This window comes from Xyrauchen texanus, chromosome 22 (assembly GCF_025860055.1).
Source record: "Xyrauchen texanus isolate HMW12.3.18 chromosome 22, RBS_HiC_50CHRs, whole genome shotgun sequence".
Taxonomy (NCBI): Eukaryota; Metazoa; Chordata; class Actinopteri; order Cypriniformes; family Catostomidae; genus Xyrauchen; species Xyrauchen texanus.
This window is the reverse complement of record NC_068297.1, coordinates 1,975,183-1,991,798: the sequence shown is the minus strand read 5'-3', so window position 1 is coordinate 1,991,798 and position 16,616 is coordinate 1,975,183. Positions and strand designations below refer to the sequence as shown.

The window sequence follows — 16,616 nt, the reverse complement described above, 5'->3', positions numbered from 1 at the left end:
GACCAGCTGAACAACCTACGAGCCGCCAACGAATGTTTGACTCACTACATTCACTCACTGCCAGCTCCCCATGCTAAACCAGTAAGCCTTGCTCTTCCTGACATGTTTGATGGTTCTGTTGGATCCATCTGTTTTTTACGACCTGAAGATGCCAAGAAATGTACCATTTTTTTATGATGACTCTGCTTGCTGGTAAAGCACTCGAATGAGCCGACAAAAACAAAGATCCTCAAATCCAGACCTCTTTTGACTACTTCGTTCAACAGATCCACTAAGTCTTCTAGTATCCAGCGAGTGGTCAAGATATCTCTGTTCAGCTGCTTCATTCATGCCAGGGCCATCGATCTGAAGCCGACTACGCAATTCTGTTCAGTACGCAAGCGACTCGATGTGGGCGAGGGTTTTACTCTGTCTGAATTTATTACCATGGCTATCAAGATGGATAGCCTGCTTCGTAATGCTCCACGGCCCCAGTTTCAGGCCGCTTCTAAGTCTACAGTCTCCGTACAGGGATCCACTGAATCACCCGTACCTATGCAAGTTATTTACGCCCGTGTTTTTATGGAGGAACGCAAACGTCGAAGTAACAAAAACTTTTCTATTACTGTGGTGAACCAGATCATCTCAATGCTGCATGCCCACACAAGAAATCAAGTTGCTCTGAATCAAGTACCATGAAATGTATCACCTATCCTATATAGTTTTCTGTTGCCTGTAGAGATCTCCATTGTTGATCATATCAAATGTTACAGCTTTACTGGATTCTGAGGCTACTGTGAATCTCAAATCAAGAGATTGTACAAGAAATCTATACACCCACCATTCAGTGCATTCCAACAATTAATATCACCAATTGCTCACATTGGTACTGGTATAACCCTACAGTCTGATACCATTAAGATTGGACTATTTCATGTGGAGAACATTTCACTGTATGCCAAACTCACCCAATCACATTCTTATCTTTGGTCATCATTGGCTGGCCTTCTACAATCCTTCTATACCCTGGATCCATGGTGCGCTCACAAAATGGTCAAGTTTCTTTCATGAACATTGTCTACATGTTACTGTCTCCATGCCTTGTCTTACCACCAGCATTGAAAGCCCTGAATTCCAAACAATATCCATGAATCCCAAGGAGTATGCAGAAGTCAAAGCTACTCAACTTCCTCCTCACCATCCATGGAAAGGTGCCAATGAACTTCTGTCTACTACAGCTCCACTGAGAAGCAAGGCTCTCCAGCAGCTGCAGAGAGGTGGAGGGAGAAAAAGGATGGAGGTCTATGTCCCTGCATGGACTATCAAGACCTGACCTCTGTCACCTTGAAATACCGTTACCCACTGCCACTTATCCCATCAGCCCTTGAACAACTCTGTGAGGCTAATATTTCTACTAGGCTCGATCGTAAAGTGTTTCTAACCTCATCAGAATCACAGAAGTTGAGTGGAAAATGCATTCATCACCACCAGGGGGCACCATGAATATCTGCTTATACCGTATGGACTTGCTATTGCCCCCTCTGTTTTCCAGTCTTTTGTCAATGAGATTTTCGGAGACCTACTGAATCAGTGTGTGGTGGCCTACATTGACAATATCCTCGTCTACTCTCAAAACAAAAAACAACATAGGACTGTCCTGACATGCTGGATATCAAGTCTCCTGGAACACCAGCTATTTGTCAAGGCAGAGAAATTTGACGTTCCTAGTTTACAATATCAGCCACCAAGGTGTAGAAATGGATGTCTCTAAAATCCCAGCGGTTACCGAATGGCCTAGACCTTTCACAAATAACTACAGCGAGTTCTGGGCTTTGCCAATTTCTACCGCCGCTTCATCAGAAAGTACAGTAACATTGCAGCACCACTCACGTCATTGCTCAAGTTGAAACCCAACAAGTTGCCATGGAATGGCATACCAAACCTTCTGACCCCAATCTTCCTTTCATCGTTGAAGTAGACACTTCTTATTGTGGGATTAGGAGCGGTCCTGTCACAACGTCATGGTACCCCAGTCAGTCTTTACCCTTGTGCATTTTTCTCCAGAAAGTTACATTCTGCTGAACAAACATATGATGTGGGGAACAAGGAATTACTTTCCATGAAGGCAGCACTCAAAGTGTGGCATCACTGGTTAGAGGAGGAAGTCTACCCGTTCCAAGTTATCACTGATCACAAGAACTTTGAATACATCAAGGCAGCCAAGAGACCAAATCCACGTCTTGTCAAGTGTGTGCACAATCTAAGACCCCCCCAAAGGACTGCCCATGGGATTACTCCAACCACTGCCAATACCCCAAAGACCATGGTCACACCAGTCCGTCGATTTCGTCACTGACATGCCAAACTCCAACGGATACACCACCATACAGGTTATTAGCAACCGATTCTCAATCATGTAGACTTGCTCCTCTCAAGGGTTTGTCCACAGCTATGGAAACTGCTAATGCTCTATTTCACCAAGTATTCAGTGTCTATGGATTACCAGAAGACATCGTGTCCAATCAAGGTTCACGTACCGAGTTTGGCGGGCATTCTGTAAGCAACTGGACATCAATGTGAGTCTCACCTCAGGCTATCACCCACAAGCCAATAGACAGGTGGAACATTTAAACCAGGAGATTGGCAGACATCTTTGGAGCTAATTTAGCCATGAACAGGAAAAGTGGAGCGACTCAAGACAACGAGGGAGCCAGATGCAATACTTGGTGGACTGGGAAGGCTACGGACCAGTGGAGAGATCGTGGGTAGCCTCCAAGGACAAACTGGACCAGTCCCGGATCCAAGAGTTCCACCAAGCTCATCCTAATCATCCAACAGCATGACCAAGGGGATGTCCCAGCAGAAGAACAATAGGAGCTGTTCGTAGAGGGGGGGGGTGTGGTTCTGTAACATCTGAGGTTGTTACCCATCCTACCAACCACCAGAGGGAGCCCTCTGCCGAATACTGATCTTCACCCATTGTCTGTCACTGTGTGTGTGTGTGTGTGTGTGTGTGTGTGTGTGTGCGTGCTATTCTGTGCGAAGTATTGCCAGTTTACCCAGCCTTACAGAGCGTTTTCCATTTGCCATTGTTCGATTCGTGTTATGACCATTGCCTGTTTTTCAGGATTTACAGCTTTTTGAATAACCCTTTGTTTTGTTTGCCTAGTTGGACTGGATTTATCTGCCTGCTTTACGACTACGTCTCTCTGCCTCCTGTTTTGGATTGTTTGCTTGTTTCTTTTAATAAAATTCCAGCAAATGGATTCTAACACCGCCTCCATGGCCAGTTTGTTACAGGAGCGTATTAAAAACTACCGTCAAATAAATTCAAACATCTTAACACAGTTTTCCTTGCAAAAATAAAAGTTAGATTCAGCAGGATGCATGAAATTCAAGACATTACTACTGTATAGAGAAGTTCTATTTAATGATCATACTAATAAATCAATAAATTACAATTAAATTGTTTTACATTAAATACTAGGCAATTATAATTTTTTTAAAATCTATATACAGCTGACATTTGTATTTACTTTGCAGTATTTTTTGGTCCCAAAAAACTTTGTTTGACTTTCTTTCTTCTGCAGAACACAAATGAATATTTTAAAAGAATATTTCAGCTCTGTAGGTCCATACAATGCAAGTGAATGGTGACCAAATCTCCTAAAGGCAGCATAAAATTCATCCATACGCCTTCAGTTATTTTCTAAATTAAAAATCTTCTGAAGCCATCTGATAGGTGTGGGTTAGAAACCGCTCAATATTTCAGTCCTTTTTTACAATAAATTCTCCTCCCTGCCAAGTAGGTGGTGATATGCACCAAGACTGTGAATCGACAACAACAAAAGAATGTGAAAGTGGAAATTTATAGTAAAAAAGGACTTCAATATTGATCTGTTTCTTACCCTCAATTTTTGTATTGCTTCTGAAGAATTAATGAATTTACCACTGAAGTCTTATGGATTACTTTTATGGTGCCTTTATGTGCTTTCTGGGGCTTAACAATTCTGGCCAATAATTGTGAAACTATCCCTTTAAATTATGTGGCTTGTTGAAGACCATTCTATTGCTCTTCTATACAAACAAAAAGCTTGATTTGTTTTATCTGTGTGATTTTAAACCCCTTTTAAGATCAATTACCTGCTTCAACCAAAGATTGCCTTTAAGTGTTTATAGTGTTGTAATGGTGAAATAATCCTTCTAATTTAAATTCACAACTGAGACGGATGAGGGTGCATCTGGATTGCTGCAATCAAGATAATAATTAGAAGAAGAATGAAGGTCAAGTGCTGGCTTGATATCAGATCAGAGCCGATAATGTTCCACCGCTCCAGGGCTGCGACACACAGACCGCCAGACACAGATATCATCTTTCTCCCCTGCCAACAGGACAGGCGAAATCAGTCGATATAGCTTTTAGCCTGTGGATTAAATGCCTGTACATATTGCAGTCAGAAAAGCATTTGAAAGGGAAGTATCTGAGCAATTGGATGGGCCGCATGCACAACTTTTACAATAAGTTCTGGGTTTTCAGATGTCAAAGGCATGCCAATCACACACAGAAGTGCAAATTAAAGTGAACGTGAACGTTAAGTTTCCAAATACAAAATGGACCTTCTTAAAATTCACACCTGTCGTGAATCAAAATGGAAATGAAAAGCGAGTCTGGGCTCGGTGGCAAAGACACACTACAAAGGAGCCTTTTTGGGGGGTTAAACATATCAGGACAGTACTAATAGAGAATTTAAAGAATAAAGAGCGATCATTTGGGAGTTAAGCATGTATTATGGCCAGTGTGTGCATGCCAGAGTGAGATATATTAAATGCTGCTATGGCGATTTATAGATAAAGAGATAAAGATGAGCCCCAACAGCTCACATGCAGTTTTACATTAAGGTTGACTAATTGCTTTGCTGTGTCTAGTACATTAAACTGTCATTGCACGCTGCAAGTAAATCATCACGGCCCCAGGGAACAATCTAAATATATTTATATTCCAGTTCAGCTGGCAATGGCAAAACGCTGTGCATCAAATTCATTATATTCATAAAGTGATTATGAGTGGTGCTTACTGAGGCACTATTACATTGCTTATAGTGTTAGATTGAACGGACATGAATGAGACCTAAAATCATGCTGCTAGTTGAGAAGAGGAGGGACCAGATAAAAAGAGACAATTGTAGACTTGTAGAGGTTCCGGAAGTATTCGTCTCATTCACTTTTATCCAGAAGGATTTCATAAAATCATTGCGAATGATGTAATCAAATTAAAAAGTATGGAAAAATATATAAGTATTGATTTAAAGTTATCGATTATAAGCAGGGCTGGACTGGTAATCTGGCATACCGGGCATTTTCTCGGTGGGCCGATGCACTTTAGGGCCAATCAGGGGCAGACTGGCCATCGGGAGAATAGAGTGGGCCGCTGTGTCAGCCACGAAACGGGACGAATGGGAAGCGATTAGCTAAAATGAGCCGCAGGTTTATGCAGAACAGAACACAAAACGGTGCCACGATATGCAGAAAAGGACAATAACTTTTGCCTCAAGACCAATGGAGAAAGGGAGCGCAATCATTTACATCATACCACGATTTCATTTTCAGTGTAATCAGTTGTGCAGCTTTCATGGATATCAGACTGAAGTCTCTGCAGTCAAGGTGTGCTGGTTTTTATAGTGTTTTCTCCTGCTTGTGTAAGCCTATTACAGTGAGCACCGGGATGAGTCTTATCACCGGAGAGTGATTTTGCACAGGGTTTACAGATGATGTACTATATTAAACTATATATATAACAGTTTGTTCCATTCCTCAAGTCTGATTGGACGAGAGACGTTCCATGAGTACTGATGTCTCAGAACATCAGCAGTCGGATGCTTCACTGTTTGTATCACTCCGCTTGTGTTTGTGCCGTTATAAAATAAAGTGTAAGAGCAGTGCAGATGTGTAAAAAGCTAGATGTGTCTCTTTACATTTATTTTTGTGACATCACAGATTTTAGCCAACAGGTGGCGGAAAAAAATATTTTTGTATATAAATGATTCAGCTGAGGTGACATGCTTCACCAGTCAGTCAGTATTTTCATTAATCGGCACTCTCGGATTACTACTGCACTACTAAAGCTGGGAAAAACAGCTTTAAACTAACAACTTCAGCATTAAGGCTCATCACAGCTGAGAGACAACAGACTGACTGATCAATCAATCACAAACACAAGACGCTTACCTCTTATCAGAGTTTCCACATTGAAGAAGACATAATGTTCAAAATGGAGGAGATTGTGGTTTATATAGTGAATGACTCTTGCACACCGGCTACTGTGAAATAGGGAGGAATACCCCTGTTGTTCAAGCTGTGACCGGCTTGAAAACTCACAGATATTTATTTGAAACTTAAACGTAACATAAAACAACTCCACGTGCTGCTGCCCCGCAGACGCATCGAATACACAAACGCATCTTCTTGCGTCTCTCTCTCCCTGTCTGCAGCTGTCTGCTCTCCTTAAATATTCCCACTGGCCCTCACTGGAATGCATGACCAGTGTGGCACACAGGTTGAATTAACAACTTATCTTACCGACCTCGCTCTGCCCACCCTGCTCGCCACATACCCCCATCGGCAAACTCTGGCAGGGGAACTCTCCGGGCTGTGACACCCCCCCACCATTTCTAGAGATGGAGCGTTGGCCTCTGAGTCCCACCCACACATGCCTGTTGGAACAGGATGGGGGGTGGTAGATGACATGCTGTCAACTGTTCCTCACCCACTCCTCAACCCCCTGGCGGACGACAGCAGTTCCTCCGCCTCCCAGTGGATGGCAGCGAGACCTCCATTACCTGGCGGACAGCAGCGGTTCCTCCGGCTCCTGCCGGATGGCAGTGACTTTTCCATCCCCTGGCGGACAGCAAAGGCTCCTCCTTCTCCGGGCGGACGGCAGCGTCGAGGACTCCACGACAGTGCATCCTTCCTCCTTCCCAGGTTTTATCACCAATGTAACGGGTTCACACGATGGTCAAGAAGGAAACAGGGACTGGCTTGACAACACGTAGACATTTATTTTACACTTAAACAACATTAAACCACAAACACATCTTCATGCATCTCTCTCTCCCTGTCTGCCACTGTCTACTCTCCTCATATACTCCCGCCGCCCTTCAATGGAACGTGAGACCGGTATGGCACACAGGTGGAACTCATTCACCACTTATCTTCCCGGCCTCGCTCAACCCAGACGCCCCTCGGCCCGCCTTGCTCACTACAGATGCATTTGACCAAAATGACATTATCATCAGAAAGCTGAATAACACACTACAACATCTCTGCTTGGGAGTGGCAATTGAGACACACGCTCCATCTCGCTCTCTCTCTCTCTCTCTCTCACACACACACACACATAAATCCTAGTTCCTCCAATAATTTGTTAGAAACAGCCCAAGCCATGATACTTTTGAGAGGCTCGGACACATCCTTTGTTTTGAACCAGCAATGGCAGACTCTGATCAATAGTGTAAGAAAGTAGTTTCGTGCACAAATGCCTTTTTATGACCGTACTCAGTTTTTCCTAATTTTTAAAAAGGTACTTGTTCATTGAACTGTTGTATATAAGCAATATCACACTCGCAATCATGCTATATGGCCCTATATCAGCACTGCTGTGATTTGGCCGTGGCCGAGTGCCGTTGGTTATCATATCGCACTCTTGCTCGTGTGATATTGTTTAAGAAAGTAATGCTGAATATAATATATAATAATACTAAGGGTCCTGATATTTGAAAGTCCTCATGATAATGCAGCAGGTCTGATTTTAATAGTGAATTGATACAATGGCAAACATTATTTTACTGGATAAACATACACAAGAATAGTTAAGAAGCATGTAATCAACCATACAGATCATTTTACTCTTTAATGATGAGCTTACTTGTGTCAAGTTTTACAAGTAAAGGAACTGTTTTGAGTATGTCCTGAAAGTAATAATATTAATAATAATAATAATTAGGGCTGTTGAGGTGGTACTACAAGCTTGAATTTCTCAGTAAAGCAATGTGATTCAATTGCGTAAATTTTTTTCACGCATTAATTTTTGTCAAATTAATCGCACGTTATTAACACGTTAAAAAAATGTACGCACTTTAATCGCAATGCTTAACTGAGAAATTCAAGCTTGTAGTACCACATGTTTACTCCAGAGGGCAGTAATTGAAATTCCAGCTGTGTGAGCAACACACAGTTTATACAGTGAAGAAAACAATTTCTTGCGTTCAAAACACTTGATGGAGTGCACATGCGATCTTTAAGGGATCTTAAGATGTTTTCTAAGTATTAAACTATATTTAACACGACACACTGCCCTAAACATTTTATTTTTATGACGCAACACTCCCGAGATGCGACACAAGCATGTCTGACGCAGGTCGTACGGTCTTTACCTCATACATATTTAATAACCAACGAGGTTAAGGAGGTGTCCTTTAAACTGTTACACCGTTTTTACCCAATCAATCTTTATTTAAGAAACATGCTCTCTGAAATAGAGCCACTCCTTCTGTAATGCTGTAGATCAAAAGTTTGTTTGTTTGTACATACATCTATTTTAACTAGTTTTTCTTTGCTTTATAAAGACGTTTTATTTGGTTTTCACAGATTTGATAACTTAAGTTAATATTTTCTGATTAATCTGTTTATTTTTCTTGCCAAGTTTTTAATACATAAGTGTAAATGTATGTCTATAAAGCCCCTATTTCCACTTTTTTTTTTTTAAGTTATATTATTTAAATAATCTTTGTACCTCCAACAACTCCAAAGCATCGAACACCATTGCACAATGTAATGAATATAATGTCTTGGCATTATTGTAAAATATATCTGTAGTATTGTGTACTATGTGGCTTGTTTCTAAAAAACAAAAAAAATGTCTAATGCAGGTGTAAATTGACGGCTTCTTAAACAAGCCCTCATAATAAATCTCTGATTGATAAATTCACTTGTGTAATGGATTGCTGTGAACTGTGTGTCAATGATTGACTTATGATCAATAATAATAATAAATTCTAAAGCCGCTTTTTATCAATGATGAACTCTTCTGCCACAAGAATGTAATACATTTTAATTATCTGAATATTTGTTTATTTTATAGGCTATATATATATATATATAGTTATCTTTAAATATGAAAAAATTATATGTATAATTATTTCATCATTATATATTGAATTATTGGTATAGGAGGGGCTTTCTAAGCAAATATTTGTATATGCGATTAATCGCAATTAATTAATCAGGACACCATGTAATTAATTCGATTAAATATTTTAATCGATTGACAGCCCTAATACATTAAAACTGAACTTTTCAAAAAAAAGTTATTTTTTTTAAATAAAATGGCATTTTTATCTGATTAATCGATTAATCGATTATTAAAATAATCGTTAGTTGACACATATTTTGTTTTCTTTTTTTTATTAACATCATGCAACATGTGCTGTTGATTTTAGATCTTGTATTGAACCTGGAATATTCCAGTAAAAATCAGTTCACCTGTTGAGTAGCTGATGGGGACTATCAGTATAATAGAGACATGAGTGTGGACTCTAATGGCCAGTATTAAAGAAGCAATCAGAACACCCAACAATTATATATATATTTACTGCCTATATACATACATAGAGAGAGAGAGGGAGAGAGACATAGAGAGAGAGAGGGAGAGAGACAGAGAGAGAGAGGGAGAGAGAGAGAGACAGAGAGAGAGAGAGAGAAAGAGAAAGAGAGAGAGAGAGAGAGAGAGAGAGAGAGATCTCGTTTTTATTACATATTTAACCAAGGCTTTCAAACCAACCAGTTGTTTTGCAATATTTACCAGTTCAGGCCTGGTTGACTGCATAATTGACAACATCAATGTCTCTACATCTGGAAAGAGAACTAAAGCTGCAGTTGAACATATTATGAGAACTTGAGTCCTCTATCCTGCACACAATAAATCAAGTAAATAATGACTTTCTCCAAACTCTCCAAATCTCAAAGACAAGAATATAATGCATTTCCAGAAGTGTTTTATAGCAACACATCTGTGAGTCAGATCTGAATCAAATCTCCCATCAAATAAAACGAGGACCAGTTTGATCAGTGTGTTAATAAGTGAGGTTTACAATGTTAAGTTTGATCGTATAAAAGTGTAAATAACTCTAAATGACATTGTTTGTATGGGGTGGTTGATCCTATCATAGAGGTTGTAGAAGTGAACAATGAATTCCAGAGTTACTAACAATCATCTTTGTGCCTCGGCAAACAGTTCATCTAATTGAATGTCTGCTATTACAAACAAACTACTTACAAATGTAAATATATGGAGCTGTACATTAATCTTGACATACAGATTAAATGAATCCATCACTACCTTTAGGTTATAACGTCACAAACAGCATTACAGTGTTGAGTTGATGCTAAATATACCAATTATTTTCCCAGTCCATACAGATCACACACATTTACATGAGATGTTAAACCAGTTTTATTTACTTTCTTAATACATGTTCTCAGTGTACAGTATAAAAAACGTTCTTTATATAACATTCTACGTTTATTCATAGTATGTCCTTGGAAATATGCCACTTTATGAAAGTAAAATTGACTTCTTCACATTGAATAAAATCAACAAAAGTTCAACACTTTGCTGGCTGAATTAGTTTCATGGAATGCCTCATTAGGGGACCTAAAATGATCTAAATCATGATGAAATGAATCAAAATTCTTCTGATAATTTATTTGGTGCTTTGACCCCAATTGATGCATTCTAGAAACTTGTCTCTTATGCTTTATGCCGTATTCATTGTAATGCTTTATGCTCCAAAATCATTGTATTTTTCACAAAACGAAAATTGTCATTTTTACTCCTCTCGATAAAATAACGGATTACTCAGTGTGGAGCGGAGGGGGGTGGGGCCGGGTCGGAATATCGCGTGCCCGGTCCCCAATCGGCCTGATGAGGCGTGGAGGGATAAAGGCGGCCGGTGACGATGGATCGAGAGAGAGAGAATTACGGGCATGTCCGTTGTGTGTGTGTGTTTGTTTAATATTTGTGTATTTTGAGTTCAGTTTGCATTAAATTATGATTTATGTTGACAAGCCGGTTCTCGCCTCCTCCTTGCCCATCCTTAACCATGTTACATTGGTGCCGAAATCCCGGGAAGGAGGAGGGATGCCCGTTGCAGAGTCCTCGATACTGCCATCCATCCAAGGGAGCGCCGCTGCAATCTGCCGGGTGACGGAGTAGCCCGACCGCCCGGATGCGGGGAACAGCCGCCGTCAGCAGGGCAAGTGGGGACTGGATACCCCGACCACCTGGAGCGAGGGAGCCGCTGCCGGGGGCGGAGGAGTGCCCTGCCGTTCCCAGAGACGCGGAGGGGACGAGGGACACCGCCGTCCGCGAGGGGAGGAGGGAAGAAACTCCCCGACCACCCAGAGCGGCAGGGCCGCTGCCAGGGGCGGAGGAGTGTCCCCATTTGCTGCCAGAAAAGCAGAGGGGCGTTCTGCCCACTGGGGGTCGAAGGTTTGACTCCGGTTCGCCCGGGGTTGGAGCGGCTGTCGTCCGCCTGAGTGTGGAGGAGTGTTCGAGGACCACGCAACGGTACATCAGAGAACCGGTGAGTGAGCTTTTTCTCTCTCTCCTCTCTCTCTCTTTCGCACCGTGTTGGCCTTTTCCCTCGCCTATTTTGTTTTCTTTGTTGTTGTTGTCTTCCCCTTCTGTCTCCTCCCAGGGCGAGGAAGGCGGGGATGACCACACAGGATGCAAAGATACACCCCACCCCAGGGATAGAGGGATATACGTCATGCCGGTGGCACCCCGGCCTGAGATAACGATGGGAGGAGTGTGGAGCGGAGGGGGGCGGGGCCGGGTCGGAATATCACACGCCGGTCCCCAATCGGCCTGATGAGGCGTGGAGGGATAAAGGCGGCCGGTGACGATGGATCGAGAGAGAGAGAATTACGGGCATGTCCGTCATGTGTGTGTTTGTTTAATATTTGTGTATTTTGAGTTCAGTTTGCATTAAATTATGATTTATGTTGACAAGCCGGTTCTCGCCTCCTCCTTGCCCATCCTTAACCGTGTTACACTCAGTATTGATTGATTCAAGGTACTTAATAACATAATTTATGTGTTCCTTTCACCAAAAAAAAAAGGTCAAATACACAATTCTGAGACGATAATCTCAACCGACAATGGTTGACCCTGTTCTCATTCCGCACTCAGAAATGGCAAAATCTTCTCGACAGGTCTCAAAGGTGAAGTCTATAACCCGCATACCTCAAAAATATGCATTAATGCATCGCTGCTTAAACTGTCTTGCATTTGCACTGCAAAAGATTTGCATTTCATAATGATAATGATAATTGATGATCATTAACGATTTCAGTCACTTCCACTTGATGTCTTTGTACTGGTTGTAGCTCATGAACAAATGTATAAGGAAACATAATTATTGATTTCTGTTCTCACAGACATCCAATCTCTTGAAGGTTTCCCAAAGGTCCTCTGCTTCAACTATTTTTGGGCCAGCACTGCAAGTTCTCCTCGGATCAAAAAGGCAGTGAGCCAGCATTCACTGATACCGCAAGAAGCCCTTAAAAAATCCAAAGAAACCGACAACGGTACTGCAGTTTAACTGGCATGCCTTCATTTACCAGTTACGAAGAACATCCGCACAACAAATGGACACAAAAATAGAGCCGAATGAAAAATAAGAAAAGTCTAAAGGCTTTTGCAAAGCATTCTCTGCACTAGCAATGCAAATCCTTTGAGAGGGCATCTCCGAACACCTCATGAATAGTGCGAATGAAGCTACTCCACACTGTCACACATCATTATCTCCACAATAAGGAATACAGCAAATGGGAACAAAAGCACAAAAACTCATTTTGCCTTGAGATTACACTGTCATCTCAAATCTACCATGAGTTGTTTTTATCAATTATGCAACGTTTCATGCAATGATTTGCTCATTTTTTAAATCACGAATAGTGTAGCAATAAAGAGGACATTTTTACATTGTTATTTTACCAATTATTTCCCCAGTATAGTGCAACAGCTCATTATTTCTTATATCTAATTTACATTCAAATCGAATGATCCAACCCTGCTACGGACTCTTGTTTTGCACCAAATGTTACCGGACTAATGCCAATGATATTTCAGTACAAACAACGCAATGAGAAATGTATATATGTTCTGTATGTCTAAATGTCTACATATACAGCAAACACGAGTGCTCAGAAATGTTGGGCTTGTATTTCACATGCACAATTATTCCATTTCATTTCTTTAAAAATGCATATATGACATAGAGTGAACTCAAAAGACAATCGTGCCTTGGTTCAAGACTTGAACACAATAGCTTTATGCATTAAAACACAGTTAGTAGTAACCAGCTCGTTTGTGTACAGTACTGTCCACCAAAGTAAGCCAATCTCAATAGTTGCTCCCTACGAAGTCTACTTCGATCACTTTTTACAAATGCACATTTGGTGAAAAAGGTGCAGCTTAAAAGACATCAGTGCTCATTGCAACCATACGAAACATTTGGAGAAATCAGTCATTCTTGCCATTTTGGGGGGGTGGGGGGTCTTGAGAGCACCCTGACTGACAGTGAAACATGCAAGTGCCCCACCAAAGATCACATCCTAGTTCTGCGACAGAATAAACCATTTTATTTCCTGCTATGATACCTCTAAACATTTAAAATGCACATAGGACAAAAATAGGAGTGCAGTTCAAAAGGCAACACCTCCTAACCATTTCCAACTGAATCAATACACAGTATGCGCATCAACATGAATTTCCCTCTTCTGACTATTTCAGTCATAGTTCAAGACATCTATTACTACATTGTAGCCCATATGTATTGTGCATAATTTTAATATTTCACCATAATGCGGTACACGAGCTCTCTAACATAAGAACTGCAACTGGATTTCTCATTTTCTACCACCTCGATGACTTCATCCGTAACAAAGTTAGATAAGCGGATCTAGTAATCCAAACACATCTGACACTGAACCATTGCATTTACATCACCTTTCCTCTGCATCAGTATTTGCAGAACTGCTTTAGTTTAAACAAGTGCATGTTCTAACTTGGTTGACAGCTTTTGCATTATTACATAATCTTCTCTCACCCATGTCGGCACTAGAAGGCTGGCAGGTCTCTCTAACAGATCGGGTTGATGTTTGCCGGCTGCGTTCATTTCCCATGCAGCCTCTGGTTCGGTCCACCGAAGTCACACACACTTGAATCAGTCATTTATATCCAGTGATGCGCGTGTGTCGCGGAGGAGAGCTCGGGCATCGTGCTCAGCCTGTGGGGAAGGTCGCGGCACCACAATAAAACGCGCAAGTTGCTCCGGGATCCAGCATTCAATACGACTTGAAGGAAATCAGCAGCTCTTTGGGATTCTGAATGAGTGGGAAATGTTGGAGGCTGGGGAATGGTTGATGTTTAAAGAGACATCCTCACAGGGTATAGGGGTAGGTAGATTTAGGGGTTATTCCTTCTGCTGGTCCAGAGTTGAGAGTGCGTGATGTGTGATGTTGAAGGTCCGGAGCGCGAATGTTGTGCGCGTTCACTTCTCCACCTGCTGCCTCAAATGAACCTTTCAGCTCGGACTGGGCTTTAACCCATCAGTGACTGAACTCTGAAGCCATGCAGGGCTGGGCGATATATGGGTATACGATATATCTGGCGATATAAAATTAACACACGTAAATATAGCGACTACAGCAGCAATGTGACATTGGAGTTTTTGAGTTTGATACATATCCACTAAAATGCGTTCAGTGAATCGATTCAAAAGTAGCTGCATCATATTAACCAATTTCCTTAAAATGCATGTTGACAAATATTTTAGTTTATAACCTTAGAAATGAGAATGCACTTTTAAACCACACACAAAAAAATATTTTAAGATTTATGCATTTAAATTTCATAACACAATTCCATCTAATTGAATTAATATTGAATCAAGTAAAATGTAAATATTTTTAAGTTTTATTAAATACATTTAGTCAATTCAATTTGATGGAATTTTGTTATGAAATTGAAATGGGCAAATCTTAAAAAATAGGCAGATTTTTTTAATTAATTTTTTAAATATTATTTTATTTTTTTGGGTGCATTTCAGATGTTTCAAAATCAAATCAAATCTCTTTATTGTCACTCAACCATATACACAAGTGCAACAGTGGGTGAAAGTCTTGGGTGCGTTTCCAAACAACATTGTAGTATGACCATAACAATAAACACCTGATTTACATATAACACAGTCTTATTACACAACACAATATACAATATACACCTAATAAAATACAATATACAGTATACATAAAATAAGAAGACTGTATAAATAAAATAATGTAATCAGTAGAAATTAATATGAAGTGTTGTTGACATTCGGCTGTCCGTTGATAGTCAGTTGCCAGTGTGTTATTAAGTGAAGTATGAAATGTGGTTCCAGTATGAGGCTAATAATGTGCGGTGTTGATGTATGTATGGCGAGCAAACAAGAGTTCAAAAGTCTGATCGCTCGGGGGAAGAAGCTGTCATGAAGTCGGCTGGTGCGGGTCCTGATGCTGCGATGTGTTGGACCTTTTTTATATCTTTATCATGATTCATTCTAACCGATTCCAAAAATGTTTGTACAGTGATGTTACTTGATATTAGAGTTGGAACGATTGTGAATTTTACAGGTACTGATAACTAAGGTGGTGAAAAAGGCTGATAATCCATTAATCAGCCAAGAGTTTTTATAGCCTATATATTCACCACATGAGTTTTGTGTATATGCTGTATATTTCTCCAGATGAAGTATAATGAGGAATAAAATATATTCTCAAGATATGAAGTTGGAGACACAATATATGTGCTGACAGCAAGGACGGATTAACCACCGGGCCATTGTTCAGGGGCAAACCCAAAGGGCTTATTAATAACGCACAATTATTGATCGGTTCATAATTAAAAAGTACATCTAATTGGCCGTGTCAGATATTGCTACACACTTCTCTTCTGTCTATTTGAAAATCTAACCAAATGCTAGCATGCTTTGCATTGCTTATTCCTCTACACTCATCGTTTTATTTTAACACCATCCATCCATACATCTTCAACCGCTTATCCAAAGTCGGGTCGCGGGGGCAGCTGCTCCAGCAGGGGGTCCCAAACTTCCCTATCCCGAGCCACATTAACCAGCTCTGACTGGGGGACCCCGAGGCGTTCCCAGGCCAGTGTGGAGATGTAATCTCTCCACCTAATCCTGGATCTTCCCCGAGGCCTCCTCCCAGCTGGATGTGCCTGAAACACCTCCCTTGGGAGGCGGCCAGGGGGCATCCTTACCAGATGCCCAAACCACCTCAACTGACTCCTTTCGACGCAAAGGAGCAGCGGCTCTACTCCGAGCTCCTCACGGATGACTGAGCTCCTCACCCGATCTCTAAGGGAGAAGCCCGCCACCCTTCTGAGGAAGCCCATTTCGGCCACTTGTACTCGTGACCTAGTTCTTTCAGTCATGACCCAGCCTTCATGACCATAGGTGAGGGTAGGAACCAAAATTGACCGGTAGATCGAGAGCTTTGCCTTCTGGCTCAGCTCT

The 16,616-nt window shown here is 41.2% G+C and overlaps 1 protein-coding gene across 1 annotated transcript in view; it reads right to left on the bottom strand.

The window, feature by feature from the left end:
* The window catches only part of LOC127662756 (gamma-2-syntrophin-like), a 76,208-nt gene extending 61,635 nt beyond the window's left edge, over positions 1 to 14,573 (bottom strand). Inside the window, exon 1 of the mRNA XM_052154062.1 lies at positions 14,148 to 14,573. Within this exon, the coding sequence (XP_052010022.1) occupies positions 14,148 to 14,216 (69 nt within the window). The 5' untranslated portion in view covers positions 14,217 to 14,573. The remainder of the gene's footprint in view (positions 1 to 14,147) is intronic.
* Positions 14,574 to 16,616: the final 2,043 nt, after the last annotated feature.